The 24980-nt window shown below is 32.0% G+C and overlaps 2 protein-coding genes across 2 annotated transcripts; one reads left to right on the forward strand and one right to left on the reverse strand.

The window, feature by feature from the left end:
• The first annotated feature begins 2011 nt into the window (after positions 1–2011).
• LOC132715695 (cdc42 homolog) lies at positions 2012–13869 on the forward strand. The gene is made up of 4 exons (XM_060698756.1): positions 2012–2880; positions 5354–5511; positions 11604–11662; positions 12143–13869. The coding sequence occupies exons 2-4, from the start codon at positions 5355–5357 to the stop codon at positions 12551–12553; spliced, it is 627 nt and encodes a 208-aa protein (XP_060554739.1). The 5' UTR covers positions 2012–2880; position 5354; the 3' UTR covers positions 12554–13869.
• A 2307-nt stretch (positions 13870–16176) lies between these two features.
• LOC132715696 (uncharacterized) lies at positions 16177–19132 on the reverse strand. Its single transcript, XM_060698757.1, has 4 exons — positions 18530–19132; positions 18108–18284; positions 17692–17826; positions 16177–17113 (listed from the first exon to the last, which is right to left on the reverse strand). The coding sequence occupies exons 1-4, from the start codon at positions 18618–18620 to the stop codon at positions 16947–16949; spliced, it is 570 nt and encodes a 189-aa protein (XP_060554740.1). The 5' UTR covers positions 18621–19132; the 3' UTR covers positions 16177–16946.
• Between the last annotated feature and the right edge of the window lie 5848 nt (positions 19133–24980).

The raw sequence follows: 24980 nt of genomic DNA on the forward strand, positions 1-24980 counted from the left end.
TGCGAATTTCGGAAACATCAAAGAAAATAAAACATTGAGTCTCTTATGTATTTTTGTTATCAGATGATCCGTTTAATTTTAATGATAAAAAAGTTTGATATTGTGATAATAAAAATGTTTAAAATCGAGATAAATGTAGATTTAAAATTGCATGCGAAAATATTCCAAGAAAATCATAGTTGAGAAAAATGAACAAAGATTTAAAAAAAAATAAAATAAACAGATTCAAGATTCAAGTAGTTATTTACATGTTATTTACCGTTAATGACTGATTTTGCAGTATTAACTACCATATTTCTACTGGGTGACTAACGCTTTTTGGGGACTTTTTGCAAATTTTGACCCTTATTTGGTAATTAATATGGACTCTATATTACTTTCTTTGTTCAATTCACAAAATTTTACTATTAAATACATTTTTAAAAATTTCATAAAAAAAAAACATGAATCTAGAGGGATGTTGCATTAAAATGTATAACTAGTCTATAGGGATACGAAAAGTTCATTTTATTGTTGTTTTCTTTGTTTTTTGTTTTGTTTTGTTTTTTTGACATTTTTTTTTTGCATTTTTTTTGCATTTTATTTTTTTTGCAGAGAAAAAACTCATTGCGGCCTATGTCTGTCGTGTTTTCGACCTATAGCCTTTTCGTCCCGAAAAAACTTCCGTACTTTCGTGCGAAATGGCATATAACAATCGCCCCATCACATATTATGACATAATTCATTTTCCTAAATATGGGTTTATTGCCGTCCGCGCCGGAGCGCGACGCCCCATATGGAATGAGAAAGGGCAATTGCAACTTCTCGGGCCTTTTTGTCGGTCATAATAGCCGATCATTCCGGTTGGTATGAGGGTGTTTGATTATCAAAAATGAAATGTCGAGATATGTACAATGAATAGCGAACTGGAGAATTTCGCAATGCAAACATATTCAAATGAAATTATCTTACCCGTCAATTAATCTTCGGTTTTTTTAGTACACAGTGGGTTATTATGTATTGCTGTACGTATAAATGGAATGATGACTTTAACATTGTGAAAGTCCGAAAATCTATTTATAGAAGTAGTTTTAGTTTAACGAAACGGTCATTCGTGTCACGCTATGGTAATAAATAACGTACTGGAGAATTTTGCAGGAAATAAAATGCAAACATATTATGTCTTTCGTCCGGCCATTCAGAAATATTATACAATTCTGGTAAAAACCAATTAACCATTGCAAAGTTTTTAAGAATATCTGGTCATCTAGGTTCATCTTCACTTGCTGCATTTCTTGCTTGGACGCCCTTTGATGCTTTGCATCAATGCTTTTCTTGTTTTAGTTATAATGAAACAAATTTCTGACAAGAGACGCATATTGAGTTGCAAAATATTGGTTTCTGAAGATATGAAACGTATATAATGCTAAAATATATAATTGAATGATCATATTGAAAACCATATATTGATATCTGAAACACCAAGAATTGTCATTCTTTCTACTAAATCAATATAATAATGTTAAACTCCTACGAGAAGTTATATTGATTATGTTCAGAGTAAAACAATTTCAAAACAAAGAACTGCGTCTAAACGAGTTTGGTCCTTTTTGAGTTAAAATGATTACAAAAGTGATCGAAATTACAATGTACTCGTGTGTCGTTATAAGAACGTAATAATGTTTGTTGACATTGTTTTGTTGTTTGAAATAATAGATCTAAAATAATAATAATAATAATAATAAAAAAATAAAATAATAATAAATAAATACTAATATTAATAATAATAACAACAACAACAACAACAACAATAATAATAAAACAACACTCCCAGAAAAATCGATACGAAAAGAACCGAAATCGCTTACTGTGGCTCAATTTTGCATAAAAATAAAAACACCGTACAATAAAACTTGTAAAACTTTTCTTTCATTTTCTTGCTGAAAGTGAAGAAGACCTTGAAGTAAGTGTGGATGTAGGTGTTTTAATCAGTTGATCGGGGGCGATACGGTGTTTTCTTGTGGAATCTTACATGTCAGAGTAGATACGAGATCTTAACTTGTGATAAGCCAAACATGTTCTCGTAAAATTAATACAGTCTGCAAGGAAAAGTTTTACCGCTCCGCGAAAGACATTCCTGATGTGATCAACGTAATCTAAGCGCAAACAGCGACAGAAGGTGTCCCAGCATATCCGAGGATAGTAAATATTTTATAGCAGTATTCCATTTACAGAGCTTTGAGGAGATCTTAATAGAGGATATTTCGGGAGTAATTTTACATATCTCATTTTTTCTGCAACAAATTCTGTTTTTGAGAAAGAAAAATCAATATTTATAACAGAACGCGCGAATGTGTTTGATAAATACGCAAATATTCTACTGAAAGGATTTTTTTAAGTTTATGTAGAGATAAAAGCTTTGTGCTTAAATATCGACAAGGATATGTAAGTTAACTATCTAAATAGCAAGCTGTTTTTTAAACCATCTGCTGCAGAAAAGACGGTTCAATGTAAACAAAATGTTTTGAAACAGCCTGTAATTTTTGCTTCCTATTTTCAACTGAAAATATTCGACATTCTACAGCTGTGTTTACGGAGGAAAGTAGGAAGAAGGACGAAGTCGTCTACACAAAAACGTATATATTTGATGGATTTCGAGTGATCTCTAGGACCACATCTTACGTTGGCACGCGCTAAACCGGAAACACATTTCGCATTATCTTTCCGCGCATATTGTCATATCAAGCGCCTGTTTCCGAGGACTTGATCAGTGTTGTGTCGCAGTTTCGAAGTTTTGTGTCGATGTCATCTTAAAAAGTGTATTCGTTTCGGATGTTTATCTAAAGTGGCTAAAATGAAAACAAAGGCAATATCGGCAGATCAGCATTCCAAGTAAATCAGGTATAATTTTATCTAGTGTACGTACTTAGCATTCGTAACCGAGATAATTGTTATGCTTGTATGGCACATAAACAAGACACGTCACGTGATATTACGTTAATAAGGATATTGGTACTTTAACTATATTTTACTTAAGAAATATTACTTTGACAAAAGAGCTGTGAAGTGAATTGTTTTTGTTACATCCTAAATGTGCGTTAGTACACTGAAAACATCTATTAAATAAACAAATAAATAGGAAATCGTTGTTGAGCCTTAAAATTTGTATATATACGCTCCGAATTTGCAGCGAATTCGCGTTTACTTGCATTCCATAATAATCGTTTATTAATACAAAAATCCCATTCAATTGGCTTTATACATACATGATGCATAATATACAAACATTATGACAATGAACAGAATAAGGAGAAGGATTTTCATACAGAGCAGCCTTAGAAATCTTTATATGATAAATATATGCTTGATATTTAATTGACATAATGTCGGAAATGCATTTATCCTATGTATACATATACATTTATGGATGCCCTTTAGACTATTAGATTATTTCTACTATAAAATGTACTTGAATTATAGAAAATGATTTGGTTATTTTAATGATGTTGAAATCAGTGTACGCAGATCTCTGTTTCTACTTTTGTTCCAATTTATTTTTGACGTAAGCTATCTAATTCAATTTCTCATCTAATCTGATACGTTTCGGATCTGGCTGTGAGAAATAGATGCCTAGTGCCCACGAATGCTGCCAAATAACAGATAAATTCTGTTAACAATTTGAAACATAAAAAATAGTGCCACTGTTTCTACCATAAGATCGGTCAGATTAGTAATCTTATAGATAGATAGCTGACAGATTACTGTCATATTTATCAGGCAAAATGATGAAATGATGAATATAATATGCGAATCTTAGTAGGAATAATAATAATAATAAAAAAAATAATGATGATGATAATAATAATAATAATAATAATAATAATAAAAACAACAACAACAACAACAACAACAACAACAACAATGATAATAATAAAACAGAACAAATTATGAGGCAACCATCAGCAGTTTTCATACCACCGTGCATGAGCGTAAAGGTGTCCGCCTCTCAACCCAGGGGTCGTGCGTTCGAGGTTCAAGCCCTGCTCGGGTAACGACCATGTTCCCTCAAATGAACAACAACAACAACAAAAACAATACCATCCTCAAACACCAAAACTGAAAATGCATTGACGTCATTTAGACACTCACTTAAGTGACACATACCAACAGTATTAGCAACAGCTACACAAAAAATCAAAACAAAACAAAAAATAAAGATACCCACACCAAGCCTAAATCATCCGCATAATTACAAAGGAAACCACCATTAAGCGTATTTTCTTACAACATTATTCATAACTCTTATCACGCAAAATATCTATAATGGACTCGATCATCTTTCAAAAAATTATTAATTAAGGGAAAATTTCGAATTATGAACTGACTGGACAGAGAAAATTGCAGACGACAAAAGTGTGTGGGCTGATCTTCGTCTGCACTGGTCGCATAGGAATAATCAGTGGCCTCCAGGAGGTTTAGGTCCGACTCCTGGTTTAGGCTCACACTGTCTATGGAGATGTCGAAAATATAAATTGTCTAAACACAACACCATTACTATAAGAGATCAATGCAATGCGATCCACAGCTGTTTTTTCTAACGAATAAAAAAGACAAAGAAATATTTTTTTTATTTTGATAAATGATAAACAAAATTTTACTTGTAAACATGAAAATAATGATCTTGGCATTTTAAATGTATGTAATTCGAGACGCACGTCAGATTTTTCCTGCATGTTTGTTTCAGTGATATCATATCAGCAGACGATAGTGTGTTTGATTCGGCACCAGCGTTCTTTTTTATTTTCAAACTAAATGCTGCACCAAAGCAACCTCCACCGGTGAAGATTTCCTAACGATTCTCAAGTCTTAATGTGAATTGCAGCTTCAATTAAAATACATGTATATTTTGTTTATCTTCTGCACTGCAAACATGTACATTTTCTAAAGAGATCGTACGCTTCCAGTCGCCCACTTCCAGTGCCGTTTAGATTCCAGGAAATATTTTTTGAAACAAGTTCCATTAAGTTGCAAAAATTGCAAAAGTGATTAAATTCAAGTTATTGTCATAAAAAAAGCGGAAATATACATGTACGTTACCATAGTTGTTTGTTTTAAATGAATTCATTTAATTTAAATATTATAGAATATCTGTGAAAAACGTGATTTAAAACATCTAGCAACAAACGGTAACTTATTTATGTAAACTGTCTTAGAGCCAATACATTGCTTTAAATCTAAAACAGGAAAATCAAGAAAAGGGGAAAAAAGAGGAAATGGGCAGTAGGAAAATTCATGAGTGTTTTATAAATTAACATCTGGTTCATAGAATTATCATCATGGAAAATTGATATAGTAACTTATAACATTATTACAGAATGAATGGTGTCCACAGAATCAACCCACCGAAAACAGATTATATCAAATGTGTTGTCGTCGGGGACGGCGCCGTCGGGAAAACATGTATGCTTGTCAGTTACGCAACCAACAAGTTTCCGTCGGAATACGTTCCCACGGTTTTTGATAACTACGCAGGTGAGTAAATATTGTGTCATTTTACATAAAATCGAACAACGTCGAAATAGGTCCCGACGATGTTAGCAGATAAGTAAAAAATTGCAATATCTTAAATAGAATCAAACTTCTTGAGAATTTGTCCCGACCGTGTATGATTAATGTCAGCATATAGTATAAAACATTTTTACAGAGCAGAACAGAACATTTATATACTTTTGCTCCACGTGCACGAAACTTGATTTAAGTTGACTTAGTACAGAAAGTAAGTGATAAATAAACGTACAAATGTTCACTTACAAACAAGAATAAATACACATACTTATAATACAAAAAAGACAACAAAAAACAAACAAACAAAAAACCAACTAAAACAAAAAACAACATCAAAACAATATCATACTAGTACAATAAAAAAGGAACATATCGACCTAATTTTAAATGTAATAGATGTATTTCAATTTCATTTCATGTTCATGTAACTCATATAGATAAATGACACAAGTATACATGTACGTTGCTGGCTAACCAAACACTGCTTGAATTGACCCAGCACAGCGACATCTCACAAAGATTTCAGTATCAAAGTACAGCAACGGAGCTTCCAGCAATATAGAGCCCAGTCTAATAGTCTCACTGAAAGAATGTGCAGTCTGCCCGGGTCCTATGCAGGTTAAGGGCTAATTAAAAGAACAAAAACAACAACAAAACTTAAACAAGAACAACAAAAACAACAGCAGCAACAAACAACAAATAATAGAAAAAGGAGAAAGTAACGGACATGATCCTTGCGATTGTATGCTTCATTAGATATGTTTTTTTTTGTTTGTTTTGTATTTTTAAATTAGTTCAGCATAATCTAATTAAGATGTAAAAGTTCGAAATCTGGACGTAATTATGCATATTGCAGTTATAAATATTTTCATAAGCTCCTTTATTATGAACATGTATGTTTGAAAACGAATCTCTTACATTAGAAATAAAGTACATGAGCACTTCCGGCCTGGGAGACAATCTGAAAGTACTCCTTTTCCGTTCTAGGAATAGAATAGATAAACTTTAAGGAAGAATATATTGTCCGATGTTAAACAATTGCGGAAGATTTTTCAAAGCACGAGTGGCTACATAATTTAGGAGGGCAAAAGTGCCGACCAAGTACATATTATAATGATTTGAAGAGATTTCAAGGAAACTGCTAACACGAAACGTTTATAGGAGTAATTGACTTTTATCAAGTGTGTTAAATTAAGCACTTAAAATAAGCGCTGTCGAAAACAAACCAGATCTAACAGCACGTTCTTAAGTATTTATTTACATGCTTTTAGGATCAGAAGCTCTCTTTTTGACCTCGTGGACTGCTAGGCCTGCATGCCATTTTACTTAAGGCTACGATTAAAGTAGGTTCGAATTCCAAATGAAATACAAGTAAACGTTGTATTTCATGGGTCAAGTATAATTTGAAGGAAGTAAAGCCTATATAATATATATATTTAATTTAATTATAATGGTTGCTTCTACTATTACATTTTAATACATTCTTTGTTTGTCTGTCTGTCCGTTCACTCATTTCTTTATTCATTCATTTCAACGAGCTCAATAAATTTAGTAATGAAGCTATGGAATATAATATTCTCTCCCAAACCCAAAATAAGAACAATTTACAGAAAAGAAGATTTTTTTCCTTGATGCACTGAGCGACACACAGTGTTTATCATTGAACGTCGATGATTCTACTCGGATGCCCGCTCGTGCACTGAGGGACACCTGAGCTCTTCCTACACTAGTAAAGCTAGGAAGTGGCCATGCGAGCTCCACTGTGTTGGTGTGACGTGAATTCCAACAACAAAATTATACATGAAGTTTTGACTGTTTTCATTTTCAATTTACATAGTCAAATTTTAAATACAGTCTGGTAATGTTGTTAATATAATCATTTCTAGACGGTTTTGCCTTTTCAAAAACAGTTAGGCTGACAAATCTGTGTATAGAGGCCATCCAAAGGAGAGACCATACGCGGCCTATATAGAAAAGTTGTCTTTATTCATAGTTTACTCTGTTTTAATTTTTTTTTCAATGAAGCTTTGTCACAGAATGACCTTTAATTGGAGGTGGTTTTAACGCAGGTCTGACAGTAATTTAATTTGCATTTTGCACTTTTTCTTGACCTTTAGTAAGGAAATATTTAAACAAACAATTTGTTAACAATTAAATGATTAATATCCACTTTCATGTGTTTAATTGTTTCATAATTATAAATTCCTGCTCTATTTACATAAATACTATAGTCTATATGTTATATTGTACCGTTTTTGGTAATTATAGCTTGTACAGATAATTAAATAAATGTACCACTCATAAAATGATAAACATTTGCCATTGTTAACTAAAAATACAACTTAACAAATATGTAAATTGATTAATATAGAATCTGATTCATTAACATTTGCAACGATTTTCTTTTACATATATATGTTTACAAACAATATGTGAATCATACAGGACATGAGTCAGCCGCATGAAGCAAAACAGAAATTTAACATTGCATTTCCGCGCGTTATTTTTACACGCCATTATAATTACACATGCATTAGCATTCTCTGAGAAAACGTTGCATGATTAAAGATCTAAAATTCTTGATTTTCTCTATCTCTCTCTCCTATCATGATTTTTTTGTGTCTTAGATTTTAAGTCTGTTATTTATCTCAATCATGCAGAATCTCTTGAGGATTTTCAAATCATTTTCAAAACAAACTGTCAATTTTCTTTTTTTTCCCGCCATCTTTCTAGCGCTCAAAAGATCTGTTTTCGTTAAGCCAGGTAAAAGGTATAGATTTTCGCAAACCGATGTTGAGATAAGATTTTGAAAGCCAGAAAGGCTTATGAGTAATAATAATGATTAAATTCACTGCAATGTATGTTTGTTTATCTATATATAATTTCAGATAAAAAAAGTGAAATACATGTGGGATGTTTTTATCTTGGTTCTTTGTACATGGCTTATCAGTTATGTATATCAGGTTATGAGAAACTCGATCGAGTATAGAATGCTTGTGGTAAATTAGAGTTGATTTATTTCCGGTTTATAATGGAATCTTATATAAAAAAAGTTTATGACTTATTTATGAGAAACGTTTGTTAATACATTTAGACATTCATTTTAATGATCTATATATGCTCATAATGGACAGGCGCTATTCATGATTTGAGAAAATAGTATAAAATATTTTTCTCATTTTGTTTTATGCCCTTTTTAATACCGGGTATTATATAGAAATACTATAAAGTAAGAACTTTTCGCGAAAGTGTTCTTGAATGCCAAATTTCGCGAAATCAACGGTATAGGAAATATAGTCAATACGCTGAAAGTGCTATTAAGGGGGAGGAAAATGGCAGGATAAAGAACGTTTTAACTTAAAAGCAGACTTAGCATAAACAGTCTCATGTGTAGATCACACAATATTCCAATTATTCGTGATTATAAATGTATTTGATTTTGCTATTATTTTAGAGATCACTAACTATACTCTATGTAAAATATATGAATATTTTCCAAACGCTCAACAACAGAGCCTGGTACTTTAACTAACTCCTTATAACTGTCACCGGCCCGGCAATTTTGAAATGTATTTTAGGGACTGCAATCTCTAATCTGCGATGTTGTTGAAGATATTATGTTCTAGTGTCCATTGATTCAAGTTCTATCAACCTCCACCCTTAACCCTTTTACTTTAATACTTATTTTATTACTGATAGAGAAAGCTGTTTACAAGTTAGATTAACCCTTTAACCTGATGAGTTTCTTAAATGAAATCGCCCAGCTGACATTTTGGAACGAGATGAAATGTTGAAGATGGTCACGGATGTGCATGCTGACCTGGCTCGATACTGGTGGCAAATGGTTATCACTTACATGACTTAACCGGCTGTGTAAATGTGAATTGTCATGAGTCAAGCTCTTCGAGTCGCGCATGTAAAAAAAAAAACATTTCATGATTTGTATAGAGGAAGTAATACTAGCTTGTATAGTCTAATCGGGGTTGTGTACGTACCATGCAGGGTGCTTAGATTTTTATGGTTTTGTATTTGAAGCATTTAAAGTCAGCTTTGGACAAGCCAAAATATTTATCTGGATACGAAATACGCAATAAAAGGGGGTTTTTCCCGGACATCACGTAATATTCGCCATTCGCCTTCTTCTTTTAAAGCGTCTTACCGAGCTCGCACTTTATGTAGAACTGCCATGCGTCAACTGTTATAATTTACAAATGAAACATTGAATTATATTGATGAAATAAAATGAGTATTTTTATTTTCCGTATTTTCACTGTAATTTTTGTTTCACTACAGTGAAACATATTTTCCGTACTTTCACTGGTGTCTTGTCGAATAAATTCCTTCTAAATTTAGGTAATGCACACAATTAAAAGGGAATTCTTCCTATTCATGAGGTTAAAAAAGAGAAAAGTATATACAAGGTAATAAACAGAAAATTCAAGTTTTTTTCTATCAATACAGGATTTATTTTTATCTTGTGCTATAAAAATTATATTTTCATCGAGTGGTATGAAAATTATCATATTTTCATACCACTCGTTGAAATTAAATCCTGTATTTATAGAAGAAACTTGAATTTCGTCTATATACTGCACATGTATAAAATAATACTCAACAGGCAACTGTTTCTTCTGACTCTATATTATAGTTAATATCTACGTAAGCATTCGGAGAGTTAAAACATAAATAATACTAGTTGTAGTAATTAATGAAGATTGCTATGCCAATGGTATGTGGTTGCATAATTTGTTTAATATGTGATTAGCACTATACGATCAAATACAATCACAGTAATGTAGGAGAAATACTTATAATCAAAGCATTGTAGATATCATAAAGGAAGTGCATACAATGTACATTGTACATGAAACATATGTACATACAATGTACATTGTACATGTACCATCTCTATGGATAGTAATTCTTCACCGCCGAACGTTTTCGTCTGCCACCACACCCAGCCCAGTCTCGAGTTAGTCGTATAAACACCCAAGTCTCGATTTGTCCTAAAGCACAATCTATTTACTCATTCAATATAATACAGTAAATGTTAAGTAACTGAATATTCAAAAGTTATTAACATTTACGCATTGCATATATTTTCTAGGCTATATGTTTTGTATATGTAAATGAGTTCCGCTTGCAATTATTCTGTCACGCCTTTTTCTTAATTTGTTTAAATATCTCCTCAGCAGCCGATTGTCTAAAGGTTAAGTAATGATACTAGTATCTATATTTAGCAAAGGGGATTCGGAACAGCAATTACAACAACAACAACAATTTCACAGTAATTTTACTGGAACTTAAATCCGGAAAGTAACGATCTATCCCGACTTTTCACGATTGTATTGCCTCAACGCCCTAAAAACCTACTGCATAGTTAATATGAATAATAGTACTTTAATAACAATAACACCCTTCATTCTGTCAAATCATAACCTTACAACCTTTTCACAGAATCAGTCAAATACTAAGCGTTGCCATTGGTACCTTAACCTTTCTAGTAGAAGGTAGATGAACTAGGTTTAAGACATCTATAATAAAATCATTGAGCCTCGCATTTGCACTAAAATAGATTAGATATCAGGGATAACATTCATTATCTAAATGATCCATTAATCAAGGATGTGGGTAACCATATTCAAAAAATATCCCATAAAACAAACAACAAAAACAAACAAAGAAACAAAAAACAAACAAACAAATTAAAAAACTTTAGTATTAAATAAATTCCGCATTTTACCCTGAAAACAAATTGTATATAAAATTGAATTGAAAATGTATACTAATGTATATCATAATAAAACAATATGATATACACACCTTCATGTGAGTGAAGGTCGTCGTTTTCTTTTTAGGATCTCTATAATAGTACAATGTATCATCTTTGTACATAAATACCTGATAAATTGATTATCATTAGCAAATATTTGAAATTGACCAATGGCTGGACATCACTTTGAAACTGGCATCGTTTCGGATAGTTTCCGTTGTAGTATTTGCTTCTGTAATATGGCATATAGATGAGTATTAATTATCAACTGTTTTGCATATTTCAGTGAGTTTATCCGTGTGTAACAAACCGATGATACTGGGCCTCTTTGATACTGCTGGACAGGTATGATTCTTTATACAAAATTGTTTTAGTTATCACGTTAGTTGAGAATTTTGAAATCTTCTATATGTGTCATAATTACATGTATACATGCATATAAAAGAAGAGAGATTTTAATGAACAACGTCGACTTATTAAAATAATCAATCTAATATACAGAAATTATTGAATAAAAATAAATATAAAATAAAAATATATATCTTATTTGAATAATCGTCTTGATTAATTTATAGATATATCACTTTTAACCTATATAATAAATCGCTTACGTAGACGCTTACAAGGCTACCATATGCTGATGAAATAGAGTCAGGGAACTTAATTTAAATTATTTAAGGACTCAAATTCTTTGGTTGTCACATATGATATGTTCGGGCAGACTCAAAGTTAACCATCAGATCACAGCTCACCTCTTAATTATCACTTGTGTATTTTGATTTGTCATTCATAAACATACTTTAAGATTTCTTTTTTATATTTCAGGAAGACTATGACCGCTTACGAGTTCTGGCATATCCGGATACTGACGTTTTTATAGTCTGCTTCTCGGTCATGGGTCCTACTTCATTTGAAAACGTCGAAGAGAAATGGGCACCAGAAGTCCGCCATTACAGGGAGACAACCCCGTTCATACTTGTTGGCATGCAAGTTGATCTACGGGACAATTTTTATGAAATCCAAAGACTGCAGAAAAACCGACAGAAACCGGTGACCTACGAAATGGGATTACGACTGGCTAACAGAATAGGCGCAAACTGTTATGTGGAATGTTCCGCTTTGACTCAAAAGGGGCTTAAAGCTGTGTTTGATAATGCGATATTAGCAGTTATTAGCCCACAACCTGTCACCAGACCAAAAAGACGAAAAACTACATATATGTGTCAAATATTGTGATAAATAGAGGCAATGGGCTGATAACTTATCTGTTATTTGTATAGTGTTAAATAATCTGTCTCCTAAATTATCAATTGTCTGTGATTAAGTTACTTAATATTAGATTGTCGTTCCTTTCCCATTGCACACTTCATGTGTCGAATTCGGGGATGAATTTGTTTTATTGATGCCGATTAAGATTTCGTAGAATTTAAAGAGTGATAAAAGTGATAAAGTGCTTTAACATGAACGATATTCGTTGAATATGGAAATACAATATATATTGTCAAATGTTGCCTCAATGAGGTTACTGTTTGAAAAACTGCCACCTGAACTATAAACGTGCAATATCTGGTCATATTCTGGTAATAAGTCGAATATCTGGTCATATGTGAATCATTGATGCACTATTTGGCCATATAAGTAAAAAGGTGCAAAATCTGGTAATATTTGTACAATGGTGCAATATCTGGCTGTATTTGTATAATATATGCAATATATCTAGTCATTTGTACCACTGCTGCAAGAATTTGTCATATTTGTACAAATGATGCATTATTTGGCAAGGCTTGCATTAATGGAAATCTTGAAACAAAGTGATCCCTCGGAAGCATTAATCACAACAAAATTACAAGAGAATTGCAGACTCGAATTACTCCTTAATTTTGGCTTGTGACCACCAAAATCTAATACTTTTCCTTTACCTATATAGACTTCCAATATCAGAGATTTTGTAGTCTCTGACTTCCAAATTTTGAAACTTAATGGAAGCCCTGATTTGGTCATATTAATACAAGTAATGCTTTATCTGGTCATATACTTGTTCAATTAGTGCAATATCTGGTCATATTTGTGTATAGGATGCAATATCTGGTCATATGTGTACAATTTATGGAAAAAAACTGGTCATATTTGTACAACTGATTCAATATCTAGTCGCCTGTGTTTTATATTTACAGTTGATAATGTTTGTACAGATGATTCAAGATATGATTTTTATATACCGGTGTTTGTAAATACATCTTTGTGTCTATGGTTGGCAAATCTGCAAACGTAGAAGAATACGGTGACAGTCATTTTTGGACACGAAATCATTTAATATATTAGTATATATTGATCTAAATATATCATAGAACTCAGTGAAAAACTACTTCTATTAGACATTAAGAATAATAGTGTCTAAAGTTAACTTAAAACACGAATCAGGAAAGTAGGGGTCCCAACCATGGGCAAGATTGTCTGTGATTTTATGCAGTTCAATTGTCTCGGTTTTGTTCGCTGTACATTGTCCTGGTATGAAAATACATGCATAAATTAAGTAAAAAATGCTTTCTTTATTCAAGTCTTATTGTATTAGACGAGTTCATTATATACAGAATTTATTTTAGTTCGATTGTGTTGAAAGATATAAGCGTCTTGGAACACTCTCGAATCAGTACAGGTCTGGAACCAACCAGTACTAAGCAATACATGTAAAGTTTATTGCTGAAGGAAACAACGGTTTGCTCAGATCAGCCATGGTTTGCACCCATGCGGACAGCAATTTCATATTACCAGATTGATAGACAGTTCTAAAAATGGAAGCTTGAAAAGTGCATTTTACAAATTCAGTAGGCTAAGATTAGGCTTGCAAATATGTACAATTTTACCAGTGTCAGAATTGTCGGCTGCTCAGTTTTAATCTATGTTTTTCTTGCAGCCCATCACATTATCCTTCTTATCACAAGTAGAAAAGTCGAATACAGAAACTAAATGCATACATTGGCAAAAATGCCCCGAGGTTAATATTTGCAAACAAAGTGTGAGAATTATCTCCCATATTTAATGCATATAAAACGTTTCTGATACGTACATGTCTTGCAAAAACAAAATAATTCTGTTATATACATAGAATGAAAAGTAGAAAACAACTGTAAACTCAAAATTTTCTATGAAATTACATACGATAATTTTAATTCTTCATAGCGGACTTAAAAGGACGTAAACTCCTACCCGCTTGGTTTGCATTACTGTTGTTGTATATAAACCAATTCAAGTCACATTTGTGAAAATTAGCCACCTTATCAATAGCAATAAGAAAATGGCATGTTTTTTAAGTTTGTCCTTTAATTTAAAGGGCGGACACAATTTTGTCCCTTTCTCGTATGAGAAGGGGAATCCTGTGATGCGTGTATGTGGTCGCACGGTCACTTTCCTTACATTATGTCCTCGATGCATGTATGTGGTCGCATGGTCGAAAATCTCTAATTTTAAAACAATTTTGGTACGAATCGTCTGTTGCAAAATCTTAATGTTCTTTAAAATCTGTTTAATAAGGAGTTTTAAAGATTAATTAGGACTTTGTTACTTCCGTTTGGAGTTTTAAAAGCCTATTAAGAATTTATTTTTACTTTTAGTTAAAAGCCTAACTTATTATTAGGACTTTGATTCTATTTAGTAAGAGGGATAAAAAAAACTTATTACAATTTGTTACTCCATTAACAAATTAATAAGAAAATTTTTACTCATAACTAGGAGAAATAAATCGGATAAAAACTCTTAATAAGAAGGTGAAAAAGCCTTATTAGGATAAATGAAACTATTATTTGGAGTTGAAAAATAAAATCTTAATTAGAAGGAGCTTCAAAAGACTAAATATAAAATAAAAACATAATTTGAACTTTAAACTTTCTAATTAGACTTACATACAAAGAATAAGCAAGAATTTTATTTCTCCTAATACGTTTTTTAAAACTTCTAATTAATACGTGCAAAGTCCTAATTAGGTTTTTCGACATAAAAACGTCACACCAACACAGTAAGGTTATGTAGCGACTTTCCAGCTTTAATGTTGGAGGACTACCTCTGGCGAACTTGAACTTGGGCAGAACCACCGGCGTCCCCGTAAGCAAGCTGGATAGCTTCCTCACATGAAAGAATCAAAGTTCCCGGCCGGATTCTAACCCACAGCTTTGAGGGGCAAGTACGCCAAGCAATACCCTTATAAGATGACTATACTATACTTTAATCGATGTTTGTACATTTTCGTTACAAACAAAAAGGACATTTTAAATGGTCAATGATGGAAAGTATGCATTGCATAAATATAGTATTAAGGAATATGTGTGATAACAAACCATGAACAGATTATAATGTGGATGTGGATAATTAAATGGTCTAGAACAAAATATTAGTAATTCATTATATAAATGTCATATAAAACTATTGTAAAAATAAATTTATTTGTTTAAGAAATGTTTTGCAAGTATGTCCAAATGATACGTTTCTAATTTGAAATACTTCTTGAAAATGTGCCCATTGTAGACCAATCCACTTTAAAAGCATTTTTCATCTTGAGTCGGCAGATGGATCTGGACATTCTCTAGCTAATGTCCAAAAGTTACAAAATATGTACATACATATTTCAATTTAGAATTACTAACTCCTTAATTTTATCATGAATATACACCTTACGACATCAAACGGTATTGTTGCGACATTAAACGGCAAGGGAAAATCATGTGACAGTTAACATTGCGAATTTTTATGGCAGAAGATTTTGCGACATTCTACGGCAGTTATGGCATCGTGCGACAATTAGCGTCATATAACGGCGCCACATACAAGATATACTGAAAAAACTTATCTAAAAAGGTATAAAAATATATTTATTTATAAACAACAACAACAACAACAGTAACAGCAAAATCAACATTAAAACAATGTCACTATTTACAACATGTAACAGAAGAAAATACTAACAATGTAAACAAGTACTTATATAAATGATGTACAACTTCTAGTATAATATTACTTTGATGCTAATAAAACTAATGAAAAAAAGAACAACTCCAAGTATAACATTTACATTAAATAAAGCAATATCATAATCTGATCTCACCATAAACACACAACAAAGGTCCTTAATATTAGAACATAACGCATGTCAGTCCTGATAGAGTACTTGAATGTACTTATGTGACTGAACTATCATTTCCTTTGCAAGAAGACAAAAAACCACAAAATATAAAAGTAAAAGCTTTGTAGTAAAGGCTATTGTTCGGAACAAAAATCAACAATGGATTCGAGTTCACTATACCAGTTCAAGGATTTCGGATTATTCCAGAATTGCACACCCCGTGTTCGCTCTCCAAACATATGGCTAAAATAGACACCAACAATGTGTCAAATTGTATAAACTTTATCATATTTGTTCGAGATGACAAAGATGTCAAATGATTTTTATTCGGCGTGATTGTAGCCGATAACCATTTGAAATATCCTTTTGTGAACACCAAACATCTTAATTCCACGAACGTTCAGTATCAAGTTACGTAGAACACATGGCTTATATGGCCTTTATTTCAAACACCATCTTGATTGAGCCGACAAGGCAAACTGTCTCATTTTAATAAAAGCTGTGACAGTGTTTCTTCTAAAATCGATTGTTGTGTTTGAATTCTTTAACCATTGTTGCAAGGTGTTCCATTCCTTCATATATTCCTTCCCCGGTAGTTGCGCACGCAGCTTGGATATACCATTTCCGGCCTGTTAGCTTCTGCAAGTGCAATTCCTCAATTACTTTTGAAGGACTCATTGCATCTGTAAAATTGAGAGAAAAAACATATAAGTTAAACATAGAAACAATAATAAATTAGAAAACAGTTCAACACAACACAGATCATTGTCAGAAATACTCGACATGGATGCTTTAAAAATGTTATATCAGTTTTTCATTTGATAATTTTCGTTAAGTGATCTGGATTTTGTTCACAAAAAATATCATTGCCTTGCTGAAGTTACCGGTTCATAGCATGATAGAAAATCGTGAAGTGATTATCTTTTAGCTGCATGAACTGTTCTGTACAGTATAACGATATATTCCGTTAGCGCGTACATAGATATAAAAGTCTTCTTCCATTTTCTCTATTATTTTGAATGCGTTCCCTTCTGCATCTGTTTTGTTTTAGGTTATCCGGACATTCATCAAATATTTTTGATGCCACATTACTGTAAACCACCAGATGCTTTGGTTATTTATTCTTATTAGAGAGAAAATGTATGATCAGTAACTCTTACGTAGCAAACTATTCGATTCCTCATTTTAGCGTTTCTAAATCGAAAATCCGAATTTATTTATCATATAAGTTAGTTAAGTAATCACATGATATTTAACTTACTTGGCAGATCTTGTTTATTGGCAACAATGCACACTGGAACGCCTCTCATTTCTTCCCCTTCTAGAATTCCAAATAACTCTTCCCGGGCCTCTGACATCCGCTCTCTGTCAGCGCTGTCCACTACATATATCAAACCTGCAAAAATATTCAAATGGTAAATTATGTTGAGATACATTCAATCTCATTAACATCAGATCATCGTTTTTGTTCCGTTACTCTTTGCTATGTAGCGAAGGGTACTGGAGCGACAGTAAGGGTATGATTTTAATTAGATTGAGATACATTGAACATGTTTTAAGCTAAGATTATTAAACTTGTAATGAAATTGGACAAAGAAAAGTATTGGAAACGCACACAATGAAAATAAATATCTTAACTCAACTTCGTAGCACGCAATAATAGTCGGGTACACGTACCTTCAGAATTTTCTGTGTACCGTTTCCACAAGGGTCTTATTTTTCCTTGGCCTCCAATATCCCATACAGTAAACTGTAGACCCTTCACAGGAGTGACAGTTTCTACGTTAAAACCAATAGTAGGAATGGTAGTAACTGTTTCATTCAACTTGATTTTGTACAGCACAGTTGTCTTTCCTGTGTATAAATAAGATTCAAAAGTATGTTTACAATAATTTAAGTGTTTAAACGTTCAAAAAGCATCGAATTTATGAAGTTTTTCACTCAATTAATTAAAATTCGTGACAAATCAATCAATCAATCAATCAATCATTTATATAAAAAATGAATTGAATAAATAAATAAACGAATGAATAAATAAATTAAATAAATATATAAGTACATGTACATGTAAATAAATAAATAAATAAAAGTTAATATACCTGCAGCATCCAGTCCGAGCATAACAATCCGGGCTGGGTCCGCTCCCCAGTCCTCAAACAGATTATACAATCTTGATAGAAACATACCCATTATTAATTAACTAAAATATACGTCCCACAGAGCTAGTAATGTATTACAGAAATTAATAGATCAGTAAAGATCTAAACTATATATTTCTTGAGTATTCGACTCGTTATTCGGTATTGAATGTTTTGCTTTAAGACGGCCAGCTTCAATATATATAGTAAATGCAAATAGGATATCGTCATTTTAATTTGGTGAAATTTAAACGCGTTTCTACTTCCAGCGTGGACGAAATAATGTCATGACCTAATCCGAGCGTTTTCATTGGTTGATAAAAATAAAACGGAATTCTCACAACCTATATTTAGAAAACCATTAGTAACGCTGTAAATAATATACTATAATACAATTACGAATAGTTTAACGTCTGTTACAGTCGCCTTAAAAGTTATATACATGTATTTCATTACTACATATACTAGCGAATCAAAAAGTCAAAATACATAGATGAATGTTGATAGTTTTGATACGAGCGTATTTCACAAGAGCGTTATTAATTACGATTCCTAAACAATGAATATGAATTTGTTACCGATTGATTTACACACAGTCATGCGTAACGGTGTCATTCGATCTTTTTTTTTTACGAAAAGCATGTTCGATAAGAAACTATGAAGAATCTATGAAAAAACTGCACTGAATTGGGTGTAAAATTAAGAAAAATTTTGAGCCAGAAAATTTTTCTATAAGACTATGAAGATACAGAAACCTGAAAATTGACGGAAAGTTAAGATAGCCCTGTTGGTGGCTGTTATGCCACATACATTGTAAGACCCTGCCTTTAAGATGTCTCTGTGTGTAGGGAGCTTCGAATCCTGGCACCCTTACTCGTCGTCCCCACCACTTTGTAAGGCCCTTTCGCCTGTTTTCTATCAGGGCATCGGCAGCTCCTTTCCAAGTTTTAGGATCGGAGAAAGTTGGATCTACCGAAGTATGAAAACAAAGTTGGGTTCAACCTGTCGTTCTGCAGATGCCCTGTGTCACTCCACGACGCGCTAGTACCAAAGAGAAAGGGGTGTATCTGACTAAATACTGTGCAATCAGCAAACAAAATTGTAATCGGAAACAATGGGGTGAAATACCAAAATGTTATGATGGTTGTTGCCAACAATTGTATCGCTATATGTCAGAAGAACAATATACTCTGTACATGTAAGAATGAAATGTCTAACTATCAGTGTCGTTATTGTCAAATAAATTTATTTTGAGAGGAAAGGCGAAATTGTTTGTTTGTCACATGTATCTATGAATTTCACTGTTTTTCTTTCTCGTCAATTGCAAGCGTAGAGCCCATGTTTATAATTTTATACTAGATTTATCTAAAATGTACGTCCGATTTATTTCTTGGTTTCCTATTTGTCTACAGTTTTAGTTTTTCTCTATACTCGTATTTCAATTAATGTACATATAATCTCACACTTCCAATGCATTTGCCTTGCACATATCAACTAAATTTTTAAACATCATCTGTTTGTGACCAATCACCTGAACTCGCCAAATCAATCTTGATGTTGATAATTTGAGCTGTCCACAATGTTTCTGTGAGCTGACCTTTTTATTCTCTTAAATTTCTTTGTACACACCTAGGCCTAATTAGAAGTGATGATATGAGTTTCCTCTGTATTTTTTCCTTTAGACATCATATAGTGTCAATGTGTTTTTGTTGATCCTATCCTTAGTGATCATCTGAAACTTCGTTGGTTCGCTTCATAACTTGTTGATGTTGTCTCGTGATATTTTATTTATTCAAGTTTGCCCGTGTGCAATTAATTTCCTCTCGGCATTAAGTTTGCAAATATTGAATTATTGTTCGTATAGCTTAGTAGTGGGGCGGGAAAATGAGAAAATAGTGCAAATTGTGATACAAGCATGAAACTTTCAGGAAATCATCTTTAGACCATGTAGATTTCAAAAGTGAAGTGGGCCCAAAAATATCTCTGCTCATTCAAGATGGCCGCCATTTTCAAAATGGCCGCCATATAAATTTGACGTACATTCTAGCTCATTCATTCCAATGTTTTGTACAGACCTTTAACTAACACCAAAAGCATGCATATAGTTTCTCCTTTTCAAAAATTTAAATATCACAAAATTTCTCTTTCATACTTTCTTTCCAAATCCAAGATGGCGTCCAATATGGCCGTCGATTTTGTGCAAAACTGTTATAACCATTTTATAGTATAATTTTTGGTGCACAAATTATGTTTATTATGATAAAAAAGGTGTTTAAACATATCAGAGATAATCAAATTATATGTTAATCTCAATAAAAGTAAACATTTTAAAAGTTTTTGTCTAAAAATATCTTTAAAAAAGATCAAGAAAAAATTCCATTTTTTTCATATTTTTCAAATTTGAATCTCTAAAGTAATGTACAAAGTTAAAAAAGTTACTTTATATCTTAAACTGTATTTGACATTCCATTAATATCATGTGTTTATTGTTTATTGTAAGAAAAGCATTAAATCTGTAGGTTTTATAGTTTGTGAAAGTGGGTGGGGTAATTTTATATTATAATTGTAAAAGAAAAAACAACAGAAAATCTACATAGCTAAGTTCATTCTATTTCTTTGCCTTTTTACTTTTCCTTGAATTCTTATGCAAATGTTCCAACTTAAAAAGTACTTTTTATTGGATGAAAGTATTTTTGTCTTCCTTCGGGCCATTTGGTGGGTGAGCAAGAAATGCACATTCAAACAGGTGTATACATTCAGTCATAAATTTGGTTGCATGATAATTCTTGTTTCAATATATTTTGACATCATATATTAATTGTTAATTGTAAAGACATATATAATGAAGAGCAATAAATCAACTAAACGTGCTTAAAATAGCAAACATGTACTTGAAAATGTAAGGTATAAAGGTAGTCCATAAACGCATTTTTGACTCCACCACAATTTTATATTTATAATATAAACATGGCTTAAAAACCAACAAAATGTATTGTTATGTGAAACATATATATCAATGATATGGTCTCGCCTGCATGCAACTTTTGAAAGTTAAGATTTTATTTTTAAACTAGTAAACCAAAAAACTAAGTAATACTAGTATTTCCTACATAGTAATCATATCTTATTTTTTTCTTATCAATAAAGAAGGTAATGATGACCCTGGATCCACTCACCTAAGATCATTGTTGCAAAAAAGGTAAACAAGATCATTTTGGGAGTGTCAATTATGTCATAACACACATGATTTGTGTCATAATTGAATCCGGTTGCTTTTAAAAAAACATGCTTAATATCTGCTTTCAATTTTTTATTCACACGAGAGGACTTTAATAACCCATATCTATATACGAGTCCATATAAACTTAGTGACCTTTTGTGTTTGGTAAATTTGGACCATGTTGGTCCATGATATATCATTATTTATAAACATATTTATGATGAATACATTGATTAATGTATATGCGTCGGATACTGTAGGTTAAGAGAAAACAGATTTATTACAGTAGTCTTTGTAAATTTAAGTGATACCATTGCAAAACCATTTTACGACTGCAGTAGCATCATACAAATTTATGCATTGTTATATCAGTCTACATTTCCAAATATCTTATTTCAGGTCAATGTAGTTTAACACTAGATGTTTTTAATGTGTTTTCCTATACAAGTCTTGTGAACCCAGGTTGGCTCCATATGAAGCATGATTTCATTAAATGTCTGTAAATAAAGACCCAAGTTTGGTGCTACATGCCAGCCTAGTACCTGTTTGCTCTATTGCATTTTGATTTTTGAGAAGAATTTTTCTATTGCATGTACATTAATGATCCAAAAGTGTTTTTTATGTAACTTTTAAAGGGTGGTTTCTTTACTTGGCAAGGTTTATTATTTTGACCTATCTAAGCTCTAGGCATTACAGTTTGTTTGTTTGTTGATTTTTTTAAATAACAACAACAACAACAAAACAACTTTAAATACGATTCCTACACAAAAGTCTTTAAAAACTGTGTTCCTCGGAGGGCCTTTAAATCATTCCTGCAGTCCAAAATGGCTTTCTCTGTCATCTCCGTTAGTTTTACATTTGACTTAATATATTACAAATTCTTTTTTCCGGAAACTATGTGCACAGAGAAGAGAAAATATATTCATAACATCTTGTGAATGCTATATAAAGTTAGTAAAACTATTGGCATAGGGTCAAAATCACTTAGTTACATGCGACTCGTTATTTGGAATATAAGTTATATGAGTCTTCTTGTAGTTCTGAGAGCCTAGTTTTGGACATGATTCTTTTCAAATAGTTTATAAATCATGACGGTGATAAAAAAAGATACTCTTATTATGATTTTTTGCATTTCTTCAGTATAAAGAATTATAGACCTTTTCCAGCAGTTGGTCTTAGGCGCGTCATCTAGGGTCAACAATGCTTCTTGTTTAATGGGAAAATAAAGTAGGAAACACATTTAGTTTATATTCCAAAGTATAAGCTATGTTTTGTTTATGTGGGTAAAGCCGTTTTATTTGATACCTATTTTAAGCACACCTAGTCATTAGATATTATGATGTATCAGTCGTATTTGTTTCTTTGAAAATATCATGTCTACATAAGTTATTAGAAATGGACGGTACTAATTCAATTTATACTTGGTTACAATGATGTGAAAGTAAATATGACATTTGAATCATTCTGTTACAGCTTTTAGCAGACTTAAATTGTGCAGGAAATAATTGTATTCATAAATAGACAACATTTCACTAAGGTTCCAGCATGATTTTATCTAACATATGGTTCGTTGATGAATCATTCAGTCTTCTTTCTGTACAATTATCAAATTGTATTAAGAATATTGAAACAACTTATATCATCGCAAACACACTTTAATAACTGAATGTATACATATGATTGTAATCTGCATTTATTGATATTTTAGTACACCCTCTAGATCTGAAGGAAAACAAAAATACCTTAATCACAATAAAATACTTTTACAGTGAATATTTGCATAAGAATTTCTTAAAAAACGTTATTTTGTACTACAATTTGTCTGATAAATTTACCCCATCCCTACTTTTTTAATAAGTTATTAAAACCTTCACATTTTTGTTTGTTTTTGTTACAATTATACAATAAAAACATAGTGTTGATCTGAATATCAAATACACTTTAAGAAACTATGTAACTTTTGGGAATTTTGTACATAGACCTAGAAAACCATGTTAGAGAAAAATGAAAAAAAAATGGCACTTTATCTTTTTGATTTTTTTTAAAGATCTTTTTTTTTGTACAAAAAAACTAAAAAACATGACTAACAATGTGGGTAACCTAAAATTTTGATTTTTTTTCTAATATATTTCACAATTTTATATGGGACAATACGCATACCGTGTGCAAAACATTATACTGCAAAAGAGATTATATCAGTTTTCATTAAAATTGGCAGCCATGATTGGACGCCATCTTGGATTCTGAAGAAAAATGCAGAGAAATTTGCTTAAAGATTCTTAAATTTTTGAAAAAGGGGAAACTATATGCATCTTTGGGGTGTAAGTTTCAGGTTGTACAAAAAATTGGAATGAATGAGCTATTATTACATCAAATTTAATATGGCGGCCATCTTGAAAATGGCGGCCATCTTGAATGAGCAGAGATAATTTTGGGCCCACTTCACTTTTGAAATCTACATGGTCTAAAGAATAAATTTCCTGACAAATGTTTCATGTTTGTATCACAATTTCACTATTTTTGACAGCAGAGACCTTATTTCCCGCCCCACTATAGTAACTTGAACAATGCCGGATATTCGTCTATTACACAATCAGCCATAAAACTCAGAAGGAGGTCACTGGTGGCGTAAATTGAAATATTTCGTTCAGCAATTCATTTGCAGCCGATGTGTCAAAGAATGTAGAATGTAATATAAAGTACTATATTCCCCTTTATTTTGTAAACACTTTGGAAATGTTCAAATGAGGTATCAATGTTAAATAGATATTTAGATATATTTAAGAAATTAACATTGAAATAAATTATAAAGTTTAGTGTCTGAGAAAATTGAGATTAACCTATTACCTATCACAGGTCACAGTGTCTTTGGCCTTTTTCATCGTTTTGGAAACACATGTAAAACTCATATAGGTGCATTCAAAATAATTATAAAGTTTCAATATATTATAAATTTGTTCGAATTGAAGTTTATACGGTTAACCAAAAAGGTGAACCTAAGCCGATGAGGTGCATGGTGCACCAGACTGTTTGTTTCTGTTAGATTTACATAATTTCCATGAAAATTGTTTTAATTAGGGTAACATATGATGGAAACATGGCAGAATATGCAAGAAAAATATCCGACATATGTTTTGCCGGTTCAGATCGGAATATCTGTCCATCGTGCAACCCGATAATGGGCGGGTCCTC

This window comes from Ruditapes philippinarum, unplaced genomic scaffold, assembly GCF_026571515.1.
Source record: "Ruditapes philippinarum isolate M1 unplaced genomic scaffold, ASM2657151v2 ctg719_1_1_1_1, whole genome shotgun sequence".
NCBI lineage: Eukaryota > Metazoa > Mollusca > Bivalvia > Venerida > Veneridae > Ruditapes > Ruditapes philippinarum.